Below are 22,062 nucleotides of genomic sequence, written 5' to 3'. Positions count from 1 at the left end.
ATTTATTTTGACTCTAAAAATCAGAAAGAAATACCCGACTAGTGGTAGGAATTTAGCAGAAGTGCTCTCTTTTTTTTCCTAAAAATTTTATCTTTAAAACCCATCAGATTGATAAAATGGAAAAGCAGAATCCTAAACCAGATCATTGATCCGTTCATTGTAGTATTAAGTTACACCATAAGCAGGCAATTTTAACAAAACTAGTTTTTAAAGATAATTATGTGACTGTTAAAATTCTTTTGTAACTATGATATACAATTTATATTATAGTTATATGTAAGCATACTTACAGCTGTAGCAAGTTCACTTTCATTCATGTCTTCCACAAATACAGTTTTTTCAACAGGTTCTTTAGGCACATCTTCTTCTTTGCTGCCCATTAACAAAATAGTCACTCCCTAGTAAAAACACATGTATAAAATTCAAATAAATTGTTAGAAGTAATCTTGTGAATAAAAAAGTTTCATTTACCTTATATCAGATAAAAAACATGATATAAGGGTACAGTACAAAAGAAATCCAAAACATAAACACATGAGATTATATTGGCTTAGATACATTGAAAGGTAGAATCTGACACTAAGTATCAACTTAATATATAAATAATTATTTTAGTTGTATTATCAGGATATAATAGTATCCTCTGATTATAAGTGTCATTTTAGAGTCAACTGAAGTCACTTATCTTCAGTTTCAATGACCAAGCCATTGAAAAAATCATAATATGAAGAGGCTGTTAAATAAAAATGTTGTGTGTTAAACTAAAACATGTTTATGCATTTTTGTTTAGCTTTGTAAGATAATAACATCTTCTTCTTCTTCTTTTGGCATCATAACCCTGGATGGGTCTTTGCCTGTCTGGCTATGTCCTTCCATTCAGATCTCTCTTGTGCCCTTCTTCTCCATTGTCTTATGTTCATTGTTTTCAGGTCGTCTTCCATGTCATCCAACCATCTCGTTCTGGGCATTCCTTTTTTTCGCCTTCCTATGGGCTTCCATTGTAACATTTTCTTTGTTGTTTTTGCATCCTTTTGTCTCTGCACATGTCCCAGCCATGACAGTCTTTGACTTTTCACAAATCTTACAATGCCATAACCTTCCTTTAACTCATTAACCTCGTCATTTCTCCTCATTCTCCATGTGCCATCTTCCTCTTGTACCGGGCCATATACTTTCCTCAGTATTTTTCTCTCGAATGTCCTGAGTTGGGCTTCATCTTTTTTCGTCATTACCCAAGTTTCACATCCATAGGTTACTACGGGTCTAATCAGTGTTCTGTAGATAGTCATTTTGGTTCTTTAAGATAATAACATACATGGGAGTTATTTATCAGAAATAAAATACAACTTATAAGGTCATTCAAAGTTAAACTTCATTTAGATATGTAGTATATTTTAATAGTACGAGATACCACTGCAAGATCACTATAATCAAAACATAGTTAATCAAACTCACATTTTTACATATATTTAAGAATAGTAGAATACATTGATAGCAGGTTGCCAGTCAAAAAGTGGCCACAAATAGTTTTAATTCAATTAATGGTAATTAATTGTTTAACAAAAATTTCTTTGATTTATTTTTTAAATAAAATACGCAGCTCATGACATATATATGCATGTTTTGTATATTAAATTAAAGTTATTTTTTTAATATGATGATATATTGTTGTCTGAGAAAAAATGGTCACAAATTAGGGTTACCAGCTGTTAAAAACATGAGGTATCTAAGATAAAGTAAAAGAGAGCTAGCACAACACTGTTAGCATGACCTGGCTAGTGTCAGTTGTGTGAGCTTTTAAAGCATCTGTTGATTGATAATGTTAATATTATACAAATTATCACTTGCCAAACCAGTGGCATTGTGCATTAACTCTATTTTACTTTATCTTTGATACCTAGCATTTTTAACAGCTGGCAACCTTAATTTGTTTCCATTTTTTATCAGGCAACCTTATACCACTATATTAAAAAAATTAGCTTTAATATGACACAAAAAATATGCAAATACATCATGAGCAGCATATTTTATTTAAAAACCCAACTTGGTATTCTCTCATTGTTTGACAAACAATTAATTAAAGATGCAAATATGCTTTATGGCATAATTAATTCTACAGTCTTGTGACTTGAGCAGGTTGGTCTGCATGTACCTCTTCTCAGAACATGATTAAACCAAATTTATTATGTTCCTCTTCACAGAACCAACTATGCATTTAATAATTTTTTATCTCGAGCACTAAGATGGGCAAATATTCACTGAGATCCAGATTTTTTTGCAATGAAGGCTGAATTCATTTCTTGTCACAGACATGTGTTTATTTGAGTGGCTATGGAATAGGTAGTCATCATTTTGATATGTAAAACTAAATTACGTGATTAAATTTGTGATTGTTTTATTGTATATATTGTTAATCTTATTGGGCAGCAGCCCGTTGAATGAATATATAAATGAAGAAAATAAATTTCTTGTTCAAAAATTGATTACCATCAATTGAAATAAAACTATTTGCAGCCACTTTTTGACTGGCAACCTATTATCACTGTATTTAAATATTCTTAAATGTATGTAAAAATGTGAGTTTGATTAACTATGTTATAAATATAGTGATCTTACAGTGGGATCTATATAAGTTACTAATTAATTTAGAAACAACTATACTCTTGTTTGTAGTAAAGCAGTGACCACCTTTGAGAATGAATTTACTCAAATAACTTCTAATACAGGCTGAATTTAATCTTAAAATCAAAAACAAATTGTAAAATATATATACATTGTGGTACACAAATCTTTTCATATTTATTTAACCTCATGAAAACCAACTAAAGTTGTTGGTATCAATCCATGAAAGCTCACATATTGTGGCAAACAACTATTTAGCTACAATTATTTCAAGAAACAAAACAGACCATTGAAAATAAAAATATTGGAAAAGAAATAGCTACACTAACATGAATCTACCTACCTTTAGAATATCAATGTGAATACAAAGTATGAAGACATAATTGCAGAGTTAGATTCAGATTAAAGAGACATAATATAAGTGTAAAATCTTCTTTGAAGTAGCAAAATCGCAACACCCATTAAGCTTACATGCCCTAATAATTGATATAGTAATACCTCTTGGATGGTATATGGCCAATAGTGACCATTATTTGTAATTCTGTAGTCTTACTATACAGTGGAAGTTTTAATATTAACAATTTTGATTATTAAACCAATTTATGATTTTTAATGATATTCTGTTTAATTTTAGATTATCACAGAGAGTTGTCATCAGAGTCATAGATACTTAAAAATGAAATATTAAAAGATCTTAGAATAAGTAGAATAGAATGGTATAACTGGTATTGAAAGGAATAAAAATGGACCTAGTTGCCAGGAAAGAGGCAAAATAAACATTCATATGCAAAAAACCTTTCATTATAGCTAGAAGCACAGCCAAAAGAACAATATCGGACTGGATGGAATCAATAAAACATAAAAATACTGGTATACACAAATGGGTCTCATGCATTCAAAGGTTTTTACACATAAACCTTTGAAGAAGAGATCTAAAAATCTACTTGACATGAATAGGAACAATGTGTGAATTATCGTAGGTCTCCTAGCAGGACACTGATGAGTAACAGGGGCACAGGAACAAAATCGGACTGACAGAAAGTATGAATTGCAGATTCTTTCAGGCTGATAACGGGATGACAGAACACATTCTGTGCAACTGCCCAGGGTTGGATATGACAAGATGCAATACATAATAGACTTTGTTAAAAAGCTAGCTGAAGGGACGACTTTAACCTAGGGATGTCACAATAACCCTCTTAGGTCAAGTGGAAGTGTGGTTTAGTGCCCACTTATATTGAACCTAAGATAACTGTTGTCTCAGATCTAGATATTTTTTATTAAATTTAAAATTGTTGTGCCATTCTATCAAAAATTTGACATGAAGTATTAGTTAAGTTTAAAGCAAATAGTATAAATATAGCATATTGCTAAATTCTTATAAAACACTTGTGTGTTAATCTTGTGGCAGATGTTGAAATATGCTTAGAAACTTCACAGAGTTTGCCTATTTACATGTAATGTATTTAGTGAAAAACTAATTTACACTGGAAGTGAGTTTTGGCACTCTCCATTACCATACTTATGATCAGGCACATAAAAAGTCATCAGACTTGAATATCAAAAGTACTTAATACAAGGTAAACATAGAAGAACTTACAGAAGAAAGACAAAAAACTGTTACATTTATGAAAATAATAAAAATATTATTATTTTAAGTATTCAAATGAAACAAGAAGTATGGAGATAAATAGACCCAATAAAGTAATAGACCTATTTATCACCAAGATATCCACACAGAAGAATTGATTTATAACAATCATTTAATTTCTCTTGGATTTCTAACACAAACACACCATGGACAACTTTGAGTTTCAGGTAAGCTAATTTTACTAAAAATATTTTCACAAAAGGTTAAATCCTGTGTAAATGACAAAGCATATATTTTGTAAACAAATGATTTTACTTACATCCTTCAATTTAAAGTTATTCCAGTCGCTATCTTTGAGAGTGACTCCTTTAATCATAACTTTCTGCCTTTCTGGTTGAACTCCAGTCAAAGCAAACAACTGTGCCTTAAATAAAAGAGGGGGTTCTTCTGTATTAACCTCAATATCTGGATATGATTCCTTTCCCCATTTTACTTTTACTGAAACAATATGAATTAATGAGGAATTTGCAAGAAAAAACTAAATTTGTACAAATATACAATACAGGTTAAAAGTTTGTGATAAAGAATTATTACTTACTTTTGTATTGCGGCATGTTGGTTATAATATGATATAGGTTCTAATATCACAGAAACGTATTTAAAGAGTTGAGTTAACGTTTTACTTTTGTAAATTCTTTAATATAATAACACAAATTCTAAAACTGCTTTTTCGCCGAGTTGACACAGCAGAAATGTTGTTAAGTCATATGTCAAAATTAAATCTAACCTACAATTCTGACATGCAGGATTACCAATCGGCCAACACCTATCGCCAACAGTCACTGACGAAAGCGAAAGTTTCTAATCACAATCACTTGCTTTTTGCCTTTCCCTATTGTAATAAATTTACTTTGTAAATCGAGGTTGATGGACCGAGGGATTGATATGTATACCTATTTTTTTAGTGAACATTAGTTAATAATAAATATTAATCGGTGCTAAAATACATTACTTAATACGGTAAAAGTGAAGTGGGTGATGGTTGACTTTTTGTGAAGTGAATCAAAAACAATTGACAAAATAAAAACAATTGAAAATGGGCAATTGTTTTAGGAGCCCCACTACTACAGATAGAGTAGAAAGAAATAATACTAGAGGCATAGGAGTTAGTCAAATAGAAGACAATACTTTACAAGTGAACCCTATACCAACCCCTCCTTCAGAAGTTGCCAGAGCTCCAGTGGTAAATCCCACCGAGCCAGAGCAACCAAGTGCCCGTATTTTTGTTGCTTTATACGAATACGACGCGAGAACTGATGAAGACCTTAGTTTTAGGAAAGGTGAACATTTAGAAATATTAAATGATACACAAGGAGATTGGTGGTTGGCAAGAAGTAAAAGAACAAGACAAGAGGGGTACATTCCATCAAACTATGTGGCTAAGTTGAAAAGTATTGAAGCAGAACCGTAAGTAAATTTTACTTTTGACTAATAATAAGTAATTATCAAAACAATATTGGTGGTAATCTTCCACAACATGACAGTTGTTTTTAATAATTATGTCTCTTATGACATGGTTCTAACTTGATTTTTATCCATTAGTGTTGTTTTCTATTTTGTGGTACCTTTCTATATTTTTAAATCATAAAATCTTCATTGTGACAGTTTAAACATATTTCCCAGTACATATTTGCAAGTTTCTAGACACAAAAAATATATTATTAAAGTAGTAGTTAACCAGTTTTATATAATTCATCTATTCATTTATTATAATTCATTCATTCACACAATTTAATCACATTTTGTAATTTAACTTAGAATGTCACTTATATTTTGGTTCTGTCTTGTTATATGCTCCTAGGCTACTACATAAAAAGTAAGTAATATTGGGCTATTAGCTCAACTTATCAACAAGAAAATAAAAGTCTTGGTATTTGTGTATGTGGTATACCAAGGTTGCTAATAAACATTTATGTGGGATCTATTTCTATTTTTACATTACTGCAGTTGAATATTTAACAATAAATGTACATTTTATTTGCAAGGAATAATCAGGTTTATTGTGATCATTACATCCTGTATAGTTCAAATATTTGCTGATAAGGTGGAATTCACACTAATTTAATAGTTATACTACTCCTTGCATTAGATTAACACTGATGTTTGAAATATTTTCCTTATCAGTCTGATATTTACCAGCACAGTTACTTTCCTATTCAATTCTTGGGGATTTTTTAATTTCTAATTGAATTAAGTAATAGGATTTTCAATTAGTTTTAGGAGATTTACATAAACAAAAACCTTTATTAATTTTCACTACTGATGTAGCCCCAGAAATGTAATATTTAGCCTTGTTTGTAGATTACATTAGTCTAGAGTTTTTCCCCGGTAGACCAATAAGTTCCTTTTCTGATTTTCAGAGATCATCTACTATGCAGGTTTTTGGAAAACTGCAAAATTGCCCTAGTCTGCTAGAAGTGTAATGCATCTTTAGCAAGACTATCAGCAATCTCATTACTATTAATTCCTTTATGTACTGGCACATTATCAGTATTCATCAATCAATCTGTATGCTATTGAATATTCTTATCTATCATGCTATCTGGATCTCTCGAGAAACTGCACATAATTTGCTTATTTACATTTAATGTGCACATTATTTAGTGAAAAACTAATTTACACTGGAAATGAATGCTGTCACTCACCATTTACTTACCTTGTGTTGAATACCATTAAATACCTAATTCTCAGTTTACAGTTTCAAGCTGTTATTGACTCGCTAACTTGAAGTTTTAGACTTCATAGACTTCAGTGTAGCTTGACTGTCTGAGGCAATAAATATTTTGGATGAAGTAAGGCATTTTTCAGGCACTTTTTAGCAGAAAAATTGATTCCTAGTTGCTAGTTCCATGTAATTTTGCTCTAGGATAACTCCAAGATACTTAACCTCTTCTGAGAATGAGACTGTTGTCCCATCTTGGATGATGTGCTCAGATAATACTGTTATGCTTAGCTCTAACTTTTGTAACTAGATTATCTACATAGACCAGAGCATGAAATCTTTCTCTTTTAAGCTTTGTTAAAAGGTTGTCAACCACTATTGACCACACCTGATAAGACTCCTGCTTAAGGAATCTTGATAACTCTTTATTTTCCACTTGTATTGTGTATATCTAAAATTTTTACTTTTCTATTTGATGAAACAATAACAAAACAGAAAAATAATCCACAATCAATAATGCAGCCTGTGTATGACAAGACATTTTGGTGATTACTTGCATACTATTTTGGTGATAAATGATAAAAGTGGAGTAAATAATAAAATTAGAGATATTACTTTTTTGCTGAATTCAGTAGTCCCAACTGTCTAGTAAATTTAGTAATTCATTTTTTGCTACGCTTGTCAAATTTTGAAATTGACTGGAACTGGCTAAAAATTACTTTCCACAATCAAGCAGATGTGCTCATAGATAATATTAATTGTAACTTAATGTAAACAATAATTATTCACATGCAATTCATTAACACAATAATTCTGCATCAGTTAAAACAAAATTTGAAATATTTATTTTTGAAATTTTTTAATCTCATTCACCAATTATTATTCTGTATTTTGCCTCCAAATGCCCTTCTAAGTATTTTATGTTCCCATCTCCCCAATCTCATTTTAGTATCTTTAGTATGAATCCGCTTTTCACTTGCATAGAGAAACCATCAGTTGAATTACTATTGTATATATTCTTAAGTAACAGGTAGATACTTCTCTACGATCCCGGAATGGAAAAGATCTACTTTAGGAATAGTGAACATGCCCACAGGAGATCATGGATTTCCCCAGCCACTCATCCCTGGGAAAACCCAAATCTAAATGTCCAAACCCAAAGTATTTCCATCACCACCTTTTCTTTCTTCCACATCCAAACCAACTCACCAACATGCACAAGTCAAGCATGGCGTTTTAATGGCTAAAAATCCCAAAAATTATTTTCCATGAAACATTAAAATACAGAATGGCCCTCGCCCTCAGTCTCCGGAGGCTCCAACACTTCCAACCAAGGTAGCGGTTGGAGCAGAGAGTGCTAAGAATCTCCAGAAAAAATCAGGCTACTACAAAGAGCAACAGAGAGCATCATACAACTCTTCTATCAGTTGAGAAGATGGTGGATCTGGATCAAGAGTTGAAAACAATAAAATGGGACAATATCTGCTTCACTGAAATAAGACGAAGAGGAGAAACCTAAATTACTCCTCAATCGGGACACCTATTTTACTTTAGAGGAGAAGACGACACTTCAAATGGTGGAGAAATATTCATACATATAGAAATCACACACACAAAATATAGTTAAAATTAACAGCATAAACCCGAGGATTTTATACCTAATCTTTAAACTAAATGCAAGATATAACCTTAACAGGTTAGATGCCGCTATTTTGTAACTTACTTTTACATGGGCCAAATTAAAAAAATAGAAAAAACGGTATGCTGTTGCTAATAGTTATGAATAATGGATATATATATAAGTTATGAATAATGGAAATAAATAAATAAATAAATAAATAATGATGTTTTATATGTAATTGCTATTTCAAATATTTAAGAAAAGGTAAAAAAAACTGGCGCTCATAAGCAACAGTGGCACTGAGTTTCGGCATTCATATCTGTGTACCGTTGACGTTTATAAGCGTTGCCTATACTCTACAGTAAAACATTATTTATTTCAAAACATGTAACAAAAACAAACCTAAATATTAATAAAACTTTGGCTGCTATGTTCTATTTGTGAATTATGATGCTGCAATTTAAACAATATCCTGGATTTCCAGGAAAAGTTTCTGGCATGTATGTTGTATCCGCTGCTTTTTTTCTTTGAAACAGCTTTGACATCTTTTTCTGTCGAGTTGTTTTTTACCTGGAGTCGCTTCTCTTTTTATTAGCCTATGTTCGACATTTCATGCTTTTTTATTTAAATTCTCAGAAGGAGGTAAAAGTTCATTTATGATTGCCATTCTAAAATCAAATGATGACATTTTCTGTCCAGAATATATATTATATAAGTGAAAAGCATTATTGAGCATCATGTCCATAATATGGAAAAAAGTTTCTTTCGACATCTTATTGTTTTTCTTTCGTGAAGGTAGTGTGAAAGCATTTGATCAATGTTATCTACACCTGACATATGTTTATTGTATTCAGCGACAGGCAATGGTTTAGTAACTTTTTGTTTTCTTTTATTTTCTACTTCAACTATTATATTTACATATGTATTTGAAATATATAAAACATCGCTCTTATCCTTCCACTTTCCTATCATTACTCCTTTAGCATATTGTGCAATGGTTTCTCCCTTTTTCAGCTTAGTTGAAATAACAGCTTTGGGTGTCATTTTTCTATTATACCAAAGTGTGCCGGTGCAGTAAGTTTGATTCTTAATTAGAGTTCTGGCTAAAGAAAAACTGTTGTAATAGTTGTCCATGTAAATATGATGGCCAACATTTAATAATCCATCTATTAAATGTAGGACAACTTTTTCAGAATGTCCTTTGCCGCCAGTATCATCTAACATACCAGTATACTTACAGCAAATTTCTGAGCAATACCTCTAGGGTTTGTTAATAAATACAACTTAATCCCATATTTGTGTTTTTTGTTTTTAATGTATTGCTTGAACATAAGCCTGCCGCGAAAAAGAACCATGGATTCATCTAGAGATAACTCACATCCTGGATAAAATATTTCTGCCATATTAAGTTAAGGAAATTTATTATCGGTCTTATTTTTTAAAGTCTATCTTCAGGTCTAGATTCACCTGGTGGGGGATTTCTGGAGAAATGAAGTGCTCGCAGTATTAGCAAAAACCTGTTCACCTACTCACAAACCTACTCATACTAGAAGAAATTCTGACGTTATTGAATAAAGGGTCTCGTTTCCAATAATCGCGCATCCTTGGTTGTCGTACAACGCCCATATGTAAAAATATTCCAAAAAATATTAATAATTCTTCCTTCGTCATATTTTTCCATGAACAAATTCTAGATTTTTCTTGTGTCTGCACTGATAAAAAAATATTCCGCGTTAATATTTGTTTCATCAACTATAAATTCTAAAATATCATCAGTAAATATACTACGAAAAAAAACAGATTGGAGTGTTTTCTGGTAGAACTGTATTGAATGACTGATTTTTTAGAAACGGAAAATCTTTCATTTCACCTGGTTCATCTTTCCAACAGATGTCGGAACATTCATCTACAGTTTCTTCAGTCGCAGGTTGTTGTAAATCTACATTTTCTTCAGTCGCAAGTTGTTGCGAATCAGATATTACTTCTCCGATTTCATTCTCACTGTCCGAGTCCGTCCGCGATCAAATTCCTCCTCCAATTCAAAATCACTAAACTCATCACTATTTTCCAACATTTCTAACAATTCTGCTTCAGTCTACTTATGATAACAACTCCTTTTTGGGTCTGGAAGGACCAGCCTCAACGTACTCATTTTGCATGATAATAAAACAATAAAAATATTTGAAAAACTTGAACCACGTGTATTTATGAGTAATAAATATCCTTCCTTGAGTGCCTACTAAGAAATATGCAACACAACTGCGGTTCCGACTAAGAAACGTAAATAAATATATAAATACGTACCGAACGCTTATAAGCGACGGAGGCACCCGAGCAAATACACAGTGACTCTTATAAGCGTCAAAGGCATCCAACCTGTCAAGGTAATCCAGGCATATGTTCCAATGACTACCCACTCCGATGGAGAAATTAAAGATTTTTATAAGGACCTAGAAACAATGTTACATGTTACCCCAAAATATTACACAAGAATTATGGGCAACTGTAATGCGAAAATGGACTGTGAACAACATGATGCAGAAGTAGCAATGTCAAGTATCGATATAGTGAAAGAAATGAATGAGGGCAAGGGGTGCTCAACTTCTTACACCAAGAAAATTTAGTCATGATGAACTATTTTCTTCGATAAAAAGCCTCAACTGAAATGAACATGGATAAGCCCAGATGGAAGTGTCAAAAATGAAATAGATTTTATCATAACGAACAGAAAAGAAATAATCAAAGACATCGAAGTCCTCAACACATTTTCAATAAGAAGCGGTCACAGATTAAGTAATTCGAGCATAGATGCGATTAAATGTCAAATTGGAAAGAGGATCTTAAAAACATGAAAGAAGAAATGGATTCCTCCAAACAATAACGATCTGTATAAAGATTCACTAACCATACTCATAGAAGACTTAGAAAATGAAATAGCAAATATTGAACAAGCAAATAATGACATAACAAAGGCACTTTGCACACAAAAGATATAAGAGAAAAAAAAACAATACAAGGGAGATAACAAAAATAATTCAAGAAATCAAAAGTTTTGAGACGAAATACAAACAACATAGGCAACAAAAATATGTAAAAATAAAAAAGAAGATGGAAACATTACTACTACGGAGAAAATTCCTCGGGGTTGCCGAAGCCTTTTATCGTGAAATGTATAACCAACGAAAGACAAGATCGGCCTTTGCCAGAAATAACAAGTCAAAAGGACACTTTCAAAAATGAAAACAAATCTCCTCATGGTGGTGATGGAGTAGCGATTAGGCGATCAAACTAGGTGGAGATAAAATCATCTAGGCTTTGGAAATCAAGGAAAAACCTCTTCTCAATGAAACAATGCATTCATTGATTTATTACACACAAAATGAGACATAACAAACCTAAAAAACTACTGTTCTCAGTTTGCTATCACACACATACATATGTATATACATATAAACTTTTCACAAAATTGATCAAAAAAAGACTGCAGACTAAGTGAGACTTCTATCAGTATCGATATTTATCATTTTTCTGCGTCTGTATAAAGATTTCTGTAATCTTCTCCCATAAAAACTATGTTATCAGCATTTCCAAATTGAGTTATAAGCTCATTTGCATTTTATGTTGTACAATAGAATCTTACTAATCCGACATTATTAAACACCAGGGGCTGCCGGATTATTGTAATTTTTGTATTAGTGGATTGCTTAGAAAAATTTATAATAAATAAAACAAAGCATTTCGTAAAGGGAAGTATTTGTGTTTATGTTCTACATGTTTTGTTTATAACTGTTAAATATCTCACATTTAACTAATTATATAAATAAAAATAATCCTACTTAATTGAGGTTTTTTATGCAACTTAGAGTCCTTTTTCAAAAACTTTTTTTTGCCACTACCATTTTATGCAACAAATGTTATGCCGGTATTGAAACACTTAAATGCTTTATATGCCGTTACTTTTACAGCTGTAGTAGTAGTTGGTGGCTTCAATATTTTTACTAGGTTTTTTTTTCTTGTACTGCTTCACATATTTCTACATCTGTCATAATTTGCTCTGTTTCTTTAGTCCCTTCAAACCAAGAATTTAAATCTTCATCATTTGTCTTGAATCCTTTTTGTGATAAATTTTTAAACCTATTGACAATAGATAGATTATCTTCAGGATCATATTTTTCTGTTTCTTTTGATACAGCATTCATTGTAGTTCATAGTCTCTTCGAAGTCAGGTGAAACAGAGCTCCATGTGTGAGCAAATGAAAATACAACATCCTTCAAATTAAATTTTTTGAGACTCTGCGTTATGTCACCCATCCTAAGAAATGATAAGGATTGGTAATTTATTTTTATACAAAGACTTTAATTTTTGGATAACATTTTAATCCATCGACTACAATGAAGGTGTGTAGTTTGGTAGTAGGAATATGGTTTGGATATTCTCGTCACTTAATCTAAGTTCTTGTTCGTTTGGGTGGCCTGGAGTATTGTCAAGTACGAATAAAGCCTTTATGGGCAAGTTGGATCTTTTCATTAAATTCTTCACATCTGGGACAAAGTCTTTATGGAACCATTCACTAAATACCTCTCTTGTGACCTAATTTTTAAGTTGGTCCTTGTAGCAGACTGGCAGACAATTGTTTGTAAAAGCTCTGAGATTTTTAGCTTTAGCAATCACTAACAAATCCAATTTGTGCGTTCCAGTAGCATTTGTACACGCCATAAATGTGATTCTATCTGTACTCTCTTTACAATCCAGTGCATTCGCTTCTTTAGACTTTAGAGGATACCAATGTTCGGTTGGCAGGCAGGGCCCATTCTCGTGTGCGTTATAGATTTGGACAGAAGGAAGATTCTTCTTCGTCTTTAAAATGCTAGATAAATGGCTGAACTGCAGATTCGTTGCTTGATAATTTTTGACCCGATACAGTTAACAGACAGATAAGTACCATATTGTTTTTAAATTTATCCAGCCACTTAACACTGGCACAAAAATCATCTTACTTTGTAATTTTTTTATAAAATTTGATTATTTTTGTTTTTAGAATTTTTCCAGATGCAGAGATCTGTTTAGAACACTATTACATGAATTACATGTAAAGAGCGTATCTTCATGTGGTCTATTATTTTTTGTTGTTTTTGTAACATATGATCGTATATGTCGTATTTTCTCCACTGTCTAACTTCTTTAAAATGTGCATTTTATCTTCCAAAGCCAAAGTTTTGTGTTTCCGTTTACTTGACATTTTTAACTACAATATTCTCACTTTACATGGCAGGTAATATGTATGTACATGCACCTGATAAGTTTTGAGGTTACACGTTTTGATGCAACGGAGTTCATACGCGATATTTGGTGCAGGAAGTGGCGAAGGAGTCGCGGACGGAAGGTGCCTGATTATTTCACGTTTCGGTTTATTAAAATGCCTGATTAGTGAGATTCTGCTGTATTTGGTTCGACGTGGGAGGTCATATTCTTCTTCCTCTTAGTTCAGGCGAGACCTTTCTATCAAACCCAGTCCTAAGACCTTTGTACCAAACCATGTTTTTTCATTAAACTCCAATAAGACCTGTGGCCACAACGAATTTATTATTATTATAAATTGTTGTACAAGACTAAAACAAGAATTTATCGATATTTATTATTTTTCAGCTTTGAGCAGTTTTGTATAAAGACTGTTCTAATCTTCTGCCATAAAAACCACTGTCAAGCATTTCCAAATCGAGTATAACTATGTTCCATGCTTCTAATTCAGTTGTAGAAAATAGTGACATTTAACTATAAAATACCTCTCCTCATAGTTAACTTTATTTAATGTATTTTAAAATCGACAAAGTATTGCACTCCTTTAGATTGTGTAGCATAGCAATAAATTCAAGGTCAAAACAACCGTTTTGCTCTCAGATGGAATGAATCAACTATGCATTTGTTTCTATTGTTGTATTAATATCATACTGGAGTAAGTCAGGTTTGAATAAAGTATTGTATTTGCAATCAAATAATGCAAAAAACAGATGTTATTGAGAAAATTTTCTATTACTATATAGTTTCTCTTCTAAAATTAGTTTTATTGAATTATATAATAGATATATAACAAGAATTTTAAACATTATTCATTTACTGTTATGACACATATTTTAGTAGATATCAACTTTGTGATTCACCAGAAAAACTGATAATTTTAAAGTAATTTACTGAAATAAGAATTATTATCAGTTTTGAATTTTAAGTGATTAAATAGATATATTTAAAACATTTGTTTTGGAAATGTTATGTTATAATAAGGAGGAAGTTGAAATAAAAATAGAGAATCTGCAAAAAAAGTATTACTGGTCAATATTAGGAATGAGTTTCGAATTTTGCCATCCGCGCAGAGAGCAAGAGATGGATGAACGCCGGGACTGGACTACCTGATTTTTAAATTTAGTTTACAGGTCGGGACTATTTGTCCTACTAAGATAATTTCCGGGAATTTTGCTACGCATCAAGTGGTCGCGCCGATTGTAGGATTTACAAAGTCATTCCTAGTTTTGATAAACTGTAACAATACCTTCCCAGAAAAGACTGGAAGATTTTTTTTATATAACTCCTAGAGATATCTGCAATATGCCCTTAATAAAGGGGCAATAAATGTTTTTTTTTTGAAGGGGCTTGATGACATACCATTCCAGTGAGTGATCTTCACAATTTAACTAAACCTAAGTCTACATTTGTCTGTGAGCTTATCAGTGTGTTGTGTTAAAGGCAGGTTGGATGGCAATAGACATTTTAGCCTTCGAACCTCATTGACATCTGACACGTTTAGATAGATGGCTAAACGGTTTGGATGCATTGGCACTCTTTCACTGTAACTGATACTAAACCAATGAATATCATCCTTTACGGATTCTAAGGGAATATCATGTTGGATAATTTCGTTTAGATTAGACACCATTCAAATCATCAATAACCTTTTACTTGTAAAAACCATTGACCCAATAAATGTTCACAAATTACCTTTTTACTTCAATTCTGCATTTCTTAAGACTTCTTTATCTTTAGCAATAAAATTTATAGACAATCAGAAGGTTTAACAATAGGAAATCCACTATCTCCCTACTTGCAGATCTTTTTCTTGACTCTCTTGAAAATACTTTTGTTCATTCCCAACCAGAAATAATCTTATGGTATAGATATGTAGATGATATTTTAGCCTTTATAGAAGTCCCACCTACAGAATCACCCAACATTTTGTCATTAATTAATAATTTAATTTTAAGTACCTTAAAATTAGCAAATAACAGTATTAGCAACTTTTTAGATTTAACCATTAAAAAGAATTCTTCCTCTTCTTCTTGTTCTACATTAGAAGTTTCAATTTTTAAAAAACCTACCCAAACTGATTATATGCTACCAATATCATTGAATCATCCTTTTCAACATAAGATGACAGCTATTCAGTGTTATGTCCATAGACTTCTTAACATTCCTATGTCCCAAGAAAACTATAAAAAAGAAATCTCAATTATTAAACAAAGAGCAAACAACAATGGTTTTCCTCCTTCTACTGTAGATAAGGTCAATACTCAACAAGAGACTAAACCAAGCTTTTAATGTGGAAAACAAACAATATCAAGGGTACTTTGTAATACAATCAGTTCCTAGTTTAAACATCTCTTTTAAAACCAAACATAACATTAAGTAAATCTTTAGCAAAACTAAGGAGAAAATTTATGAATTAAACAAAAGTGGTACTTACAAATTGTCTTGTGGTGATTGTAACATGACTTCTGTGGGTTGAACAATAAGAATGCTGGCTCAAAGAATCAAAAAACATCTCATTAACACAGATAAATCAAACTTTGGATCACATTAAATTTAATAATCATTCCTTTTCTCCTACCAAAAACAGTAAAATTTTATATTACATCCCAAATCAAAATTTTAGACTTATGAACCTTTTAGAACACTTTGAGATATCCAAAGAAATGAAACGGAACCGTGATTGTTACTTAAACACACAAATCAATCTCAATTGTAATTATGAACCTTTTTTTAAATTATTGTGGGAGACTTTAGAGAAAGAAGAGTGACCTAATGCAATCTTAAATAAAAATTTACTGTCCCTTTTTTAAAAACCCTTACCAATTTATAACAATTTGTAATCAATCATTTGACAAGTTATTCTTCAAATTCTTACAATTCAAATCAAGAGATACAATTTTTAATACATTTAAGTATCATACTTAGCAACATTTACAATCTAGTTTCTTCTTTATATTTAAATAATTTTAGTTGTTGTTTTGGGGATAACTGACTTACTAACTCAATTGAACCTACTTTGACCTTCATTCAATTTTCAACATATTATTCATTATGATGATATGTAAACCAACATTTAAGTATAAAACTTAATTTTAGACAGTCTTTGATAAATTTCTTATTTCATTATGAATTTCAATTCATAAATTTTTTGATATTTTCAATAATAGTTTTCTATGTATGACATATGTCAATGGTAACATTATTTTAGAAATCATTTAAAAAGCTGACATCAGATGCTCCCCATTTTTCTGCTGCTTCAACTCCAACAAATGGTCTGGTTCTGATACCCGTATCATAATCAAATTTTTTAATGTGTTTTTGTGGAGTCCAGTGTACAGGGTTTCTCATTATATTTTGACCCCCACTTATTTTCCTTAATTTCGGGAATACAAAAAAAGTTACAAATAAAAGTTGTATTATTTTATCTGTACCGAGTAACAGTGTAGCAACAGACCAAATTTTGTATAAATGCATCTTCAATATTTCAAATGGGACACCTTGTATTTTTTTATAGTCTTGAGTAGCCCTGCATTTCCTGATTACAAATACATATATAACATAGTGTAGCATTAGTTTTGTTCTATTTTATTCTATAATGGCGTATGGTACTACTATACTATACTAAGATAAGAAAAAAATATATTTAGAAAAAATATATTTAGAAAGTCAACAAAATTAATGACTTACAATACTACATTTAAGATAAAATACTACATTTAAGATACAATACTACATTTAAGATTACAATAGATGCTCAAAGTGCCCTCCATTGTTATCAATGCACAAGTAATATCTTCGTCTCAAATTTTCTAATGCGTCAGATATTGTGTTATTATGACCATTTAAGTAAATTTTCAATTTACGCGCGAATTTTTACCGTGGATGTGTTAATATTTGTATTTGAATCAAAATGCACTTTTTCTTTTAAAAACCCTCATAAAAAGATATCACATGGAGTTAAATCGGGACTATTTGGTGGCCATGTAGTAGTACCCTTATTGCCGATCCACACATTAGATTGATTATTTAAATGTTCTTGAACGGCTACGACATTATGTGGCGGTGTTCCATCTTGTTGCCATATCATACTATTTAATTGATTTTGTGTATAATTTTGATTTAATAACTCATCCACTTCTGTAATGACTGTGTCCAAATACGATTCCCCAGTTAATTTATAATCATAAAATAATGGTCCAACTATTTTGTTTTGAAATATTCCGCACCAAACATTTATTGATTTTCTTCCTGACTTTTTTATTTGCTTAATTTTTCTTTTTCTATTATTTTTCTGTTCCCACGAATACCTATTTCTTCTATTAAAAATGCCTGAAGTTGAAAAATTTGATTCATCTGTCCATAAAATGTTATAAAAAAAAATAATTCATTGTTCAAATTTGTAAGCATGTCTTGACAGAACTGTAAACGCTTTCTCTTATGAACATCGGTAAGTTCTTGTACCGGTAATATTTTGTACGGCTTCTAGTTGTGCTTTTTTACAACTCTATAGTATCGTCGCACGGCTTTTCTCTATTGCATTAGTAGCATTGTTTAGACTAGTTTCGGAATTTTCTAAAATAAAAATGTTATTATGGATTTAATCTATTATTTAAGTATTTAATTTTTACCTTTAAAGTAAAGCAAAGTATTAAGATCTTCATCACCATTTCCTACGATAGTACGTTTGTTCCGTTCAAACATTTTTTCATTTATGAGATGACGATAATTATATAAAAATGTATTTGCAGAAGGAGTCTGTCGATCTGGATAAATCAGCCTATATTCTCTTCTTGCCGCTTGCTTGTTTTTGCACAGCCACAAATGTCAGTTGCATAGCCACCTATGGTTACCCTTTTGTAGTACCATACGCAATTATAGAACAAAACTAATGCTACACAATGTTATATATCGGTAATCAGGAAATGCAGGGCTACTCTATAAAACTATAAAAAAATACGGGGTGTCCCATTTGAAATATTGAAGATGAATTTTATTGGGCACTGCCTGTATACAAAATTTGGTCTGTTGCTACATTGTTGGTCGGTAAGTACAGATAAAATAATACAACTTTTATTTGAAACTTTTTTTTGTATTCCCGAAATTAAGGAAAATAAGTGGGGTTCAAAATATAGTGAGAAACCTGATACAGTCTCTTTTGTGTGTTTTTTTAAAGAAATATTTAAAAATATAGAAATAGGTTAAAAGAAAATTGTGGATTTTTCTACCAAAATTAGATTCTCCTTAGGAATAGTACTTTTTAAAAACTTGACGTAAGTGAAACATTGTAAACTTTAAATTAGTTAATTACTTATATCAGTGTTCTATTGTAGCATAGCTCTGAAGATGGCTTTGTAAGCCGGAAGTGCTCAGCTAAGAAATAAATGTTTACACACTTCAGAAATACTTTTCTTTTCCATTTTGTAATAAATACATTACACCGCAATTATCTCCAAGAGTATTAAATTTGGATATAGAGAACTCTAATACTATTTGAAAGACAATTGAATTCTTTTTTCATATAAATAATAGTATAAAATACAGGATGTTTCATTTAAAATTATTGACTTACTGTGGTTTGAAGTTTAAAGAAATGGCGTAATTCCTGAAAGAACGTTACCTACTCTTTGTGTGCAAAGGTTTTCAAGACATTATATTTGTAAATGGATGAGCTATTAACTTTGAAAAGTTTGTATCTATGTCCAAAGTTGATTAAAATATTTTATTTAAGTTCGTTTTAACTTGAAGTTCTCATAAACTAATTTACATAAATATCGTGTGAATAGTTTCCGATATATAGATAGTGTAAGATCGTCGTGAAACACCCTGTATATGTATAAATAGTCGGTGCGCTCAGTTTCTCCTATTGCTTATGTGATTCTAGTAAATGTTGCGGATAAATCCTATGTTTTGCCCATCATATCCTTTTTCTCTTAAACTTTTCAATAATTTATAAAAAAAAACAAATATTTAGCGTAATAGTAACGTATATTTGTGTCGGGGTTTTCGATTTTATTTTTGAATTTACTTTCAGTACTTTCAGAAGTCTTTATTTCAGACTTCACTTTGTCATGTTTATTAGTATATAAGTTATTGTAGTTCACTGATAAAACTAGGCACGGATTTACGAATGCCCACAGTGGAAAACTCGTATGAAGATGATTTGATAGAAAACATTGGAATCTCTTTTGCACACAGCAAACATGACATTTTATAATTTGCACAAAAAAAAAATGAAGCAATTCACACTTCATTCGATAATTCGAACAATTTGATCTATTTTAAAGACAATTTGCGAAAGATTACATCATACCTTCATTTTATCATAATATATTATTTATTTACATTGTCTTTAAAACTTAAGCTTCTAACAAGGTGTTCTGTTAACTTAGACCTTCTAGGAATTAATGTAATATTGACATTGTTTTGTTATATTAAATATGCTTCTTTTAATTTAATTGTTGTGCACGACATTGTTTATAATTCTTCACATGATCATATTTATTCAGAGTATCCAAACATTTTTACAATTTGAATCTCAGATATCGTTGCAACTCCAAAAAACTTTGAAACGCCTATTTAGGGCAATGAAACTAATATAGAACACTTTAAAAACCATAAATTTTCTTTTTCTACTGGTAATTATTAAAAAAAACGTAGTTTATTAACTATACATAACTGCTTGTTTCTCAAACTGTCTTTAATCATTACAGTAGTTCATTTTACCAATATAATAAAATCAACAAATAATAATGTAAAAAAATTAATGGGAAAATCCCAGTAGTTGGCTGTATACCATCGTTTAAAAAACTCATACAGAAGTAAAACATTTCACATTTGTATTTAGGTATATACCTAATACAAATGTGAAGTGTTTTACTTCTGTATAAGTTTTTTAAATAATAATGTATTTAAATATTATTAACTATTGTTTTTTCTTCAGTATTGGACATCGATATTTTCAATCGATCCTAATTTGGACAGTTGCGTACCCAGTTACTTATTTCAATAATTTTTTTTTCTATTAATGTAACTAAAGTCGACTTTACACTACATGATTTATCATGTGATTTATCCTATGATTTGGTCATGAAGTGAAAATAGTCTTGTTTGTGCTCATATTTGATCTTCTTACGATTTGTTCTAATACTAGGTTGAATAAATTCGTTGATAGCGGATCCCCTTGTTTTAAACCTCTATTCACTGTGAACTGTCTTTAAAAGCTTCCTTCCATTGTTACCTATTCATCGTGTTCCTAAGCGTCACTCTCACTAGCCTTATAAGCTTTTCTGGTATTTATAATGTTCTCATGGCCTCATATAGCATCGTTCGATTTAGGGAGCCATATATGTTTGTTTAAAATAAATAGCATATTATGTAATCCTAAGTTTTGTTCGTAGCTATTATTTTGTATTAATTTTAACATACTTATTTGATCAGTAGTTGTTTTTCCTGATCTAAAACTTCTCTGGTATTTTCCAATCACTTTGTTATCATATTTTATTAAAATTTTTGCAAGTATTTTATAGACTACTTCTAATAGTGCTATACCTCTATAGTTTTCGCACTCCTTTTTGTCTCCTTTTTTATAGATAGGACAAATAATAGCGCTATTCCATTGTTTCGGCATTTCTTGCTTTCGCCAAATTATTAGTGTCAACTGAAATATCCTTTCTTAGAATCTTTCGCTACCTTCCTTAAAAAATCTCAGCCTGAATACCACTTTCTCCTGCACTTTAGTTATTTTTTAGGTCTCTTATTATTTCTTTGACTTCATTCAAAGTTGGTTCTTCGCACGTTCGTTCTTCATCTTCTCGCCGATTCTCATTTCCCTCAAGTTCCTCTTGTTGGTTTGTATTTAATAGATCTTCGAAATATTCCGCCCATCTGTTTAATTTTTCTGTTGTTTCACCTAGAAGTAAGCCTTCTTTGTTTCTGCAATACTGTGGATTATTCTTTGTAGTTTCTCTGAATTTCTTAACTTCTTGGTAAAAATTCTTTACCTCTTTATTTATGTAGGCTTTTTCTATGTTTTCAATTATATTTTTAGCTGTTCTCTTTTCTTTGAAAACGATTTGCAGAAAAAAAGCGTTGTGGAATTAGGTAAGTATAATGAAAAATAAAATCCATTTTTCTCAAAAACACTTGTTTTCATACAGTTTACAAAAAATCCTGGTATATGAGATTTCTAATACTAAAATTACTAAAAT

The 22,062-nt window shown here is 31.0% G+C and overlaps 2 protein-coding genes across 2 annotated transcripts in view; one reads left to right on the top strand and one right to left on the bottom strand.

Annotated features, from left to right (window-relative positions):
- The window catches only part of Usp14 (ubiquitin specific protease 14), a 32,073-nt gene extending 27,098 nt beyond the window's left edge, over window positions 1-4,975 (bottom strand). Inside the window, exons 1-3 of the mRNA XM_072547126.1 lie at window positions 4,812-4,975; window positions 4,533-4,711; window positions 291-398 (exon numbers count right to left, since the gene is read on the bottom strand). Of these exons, the coding sequence (XP_072403227.1) occupies window positions 291-398; window positions 4,533-4,711; window positions 4,812-4,827 (303 nt within the window). The 5' untranslated portion in view covers window positions 4,828-4,975. The remainder of the gene's footprint in view (window positions 1-290; window positions 399-4,532; window positions 4,712-4,811) is intronic.
- A 110-nt stretch (window positions 4,976-5,085) lies between these two features.
- Src42A (Tyrosine-protein kinase Src42A) overlaps window positions 5,086-22,062 on the top strand; it is a 318,614-nt gene continuing 301,637 nt past the window's right edge. Inside the window, exon 1 of the mRNA XM_072547118.1 lies at window positions 5,086-5,680. Coding sequence (XP_072403219.1) covers window positions 5,310-5,680 — 371 coding nt within the window. The 5' untranslated portion in view covers window positions 5,086-5,309. The remainder of the gene's footprint in view (window positions 5,681-22,062) is intronic.

The sequence above is a fragment of the Diabrotica undecimpunctata genome, chromosome 1, assembly GCF_040954645.1.
Source record: "Diabrotica undecimpunctata isolate CICGRU chromosome 1, icDiaUnde3, whole genome shotgun sequence".
Lineage (NCBI taxonomy): Eukaryota > Metazoa > Arthropoda > Insecta > Coleoptera > Chrysomelidae > Diabrotica > Diabrotica undecimpunctata.
This window is presented reverse-complemented; position numbering and strand designations above follow the sequence as displayed.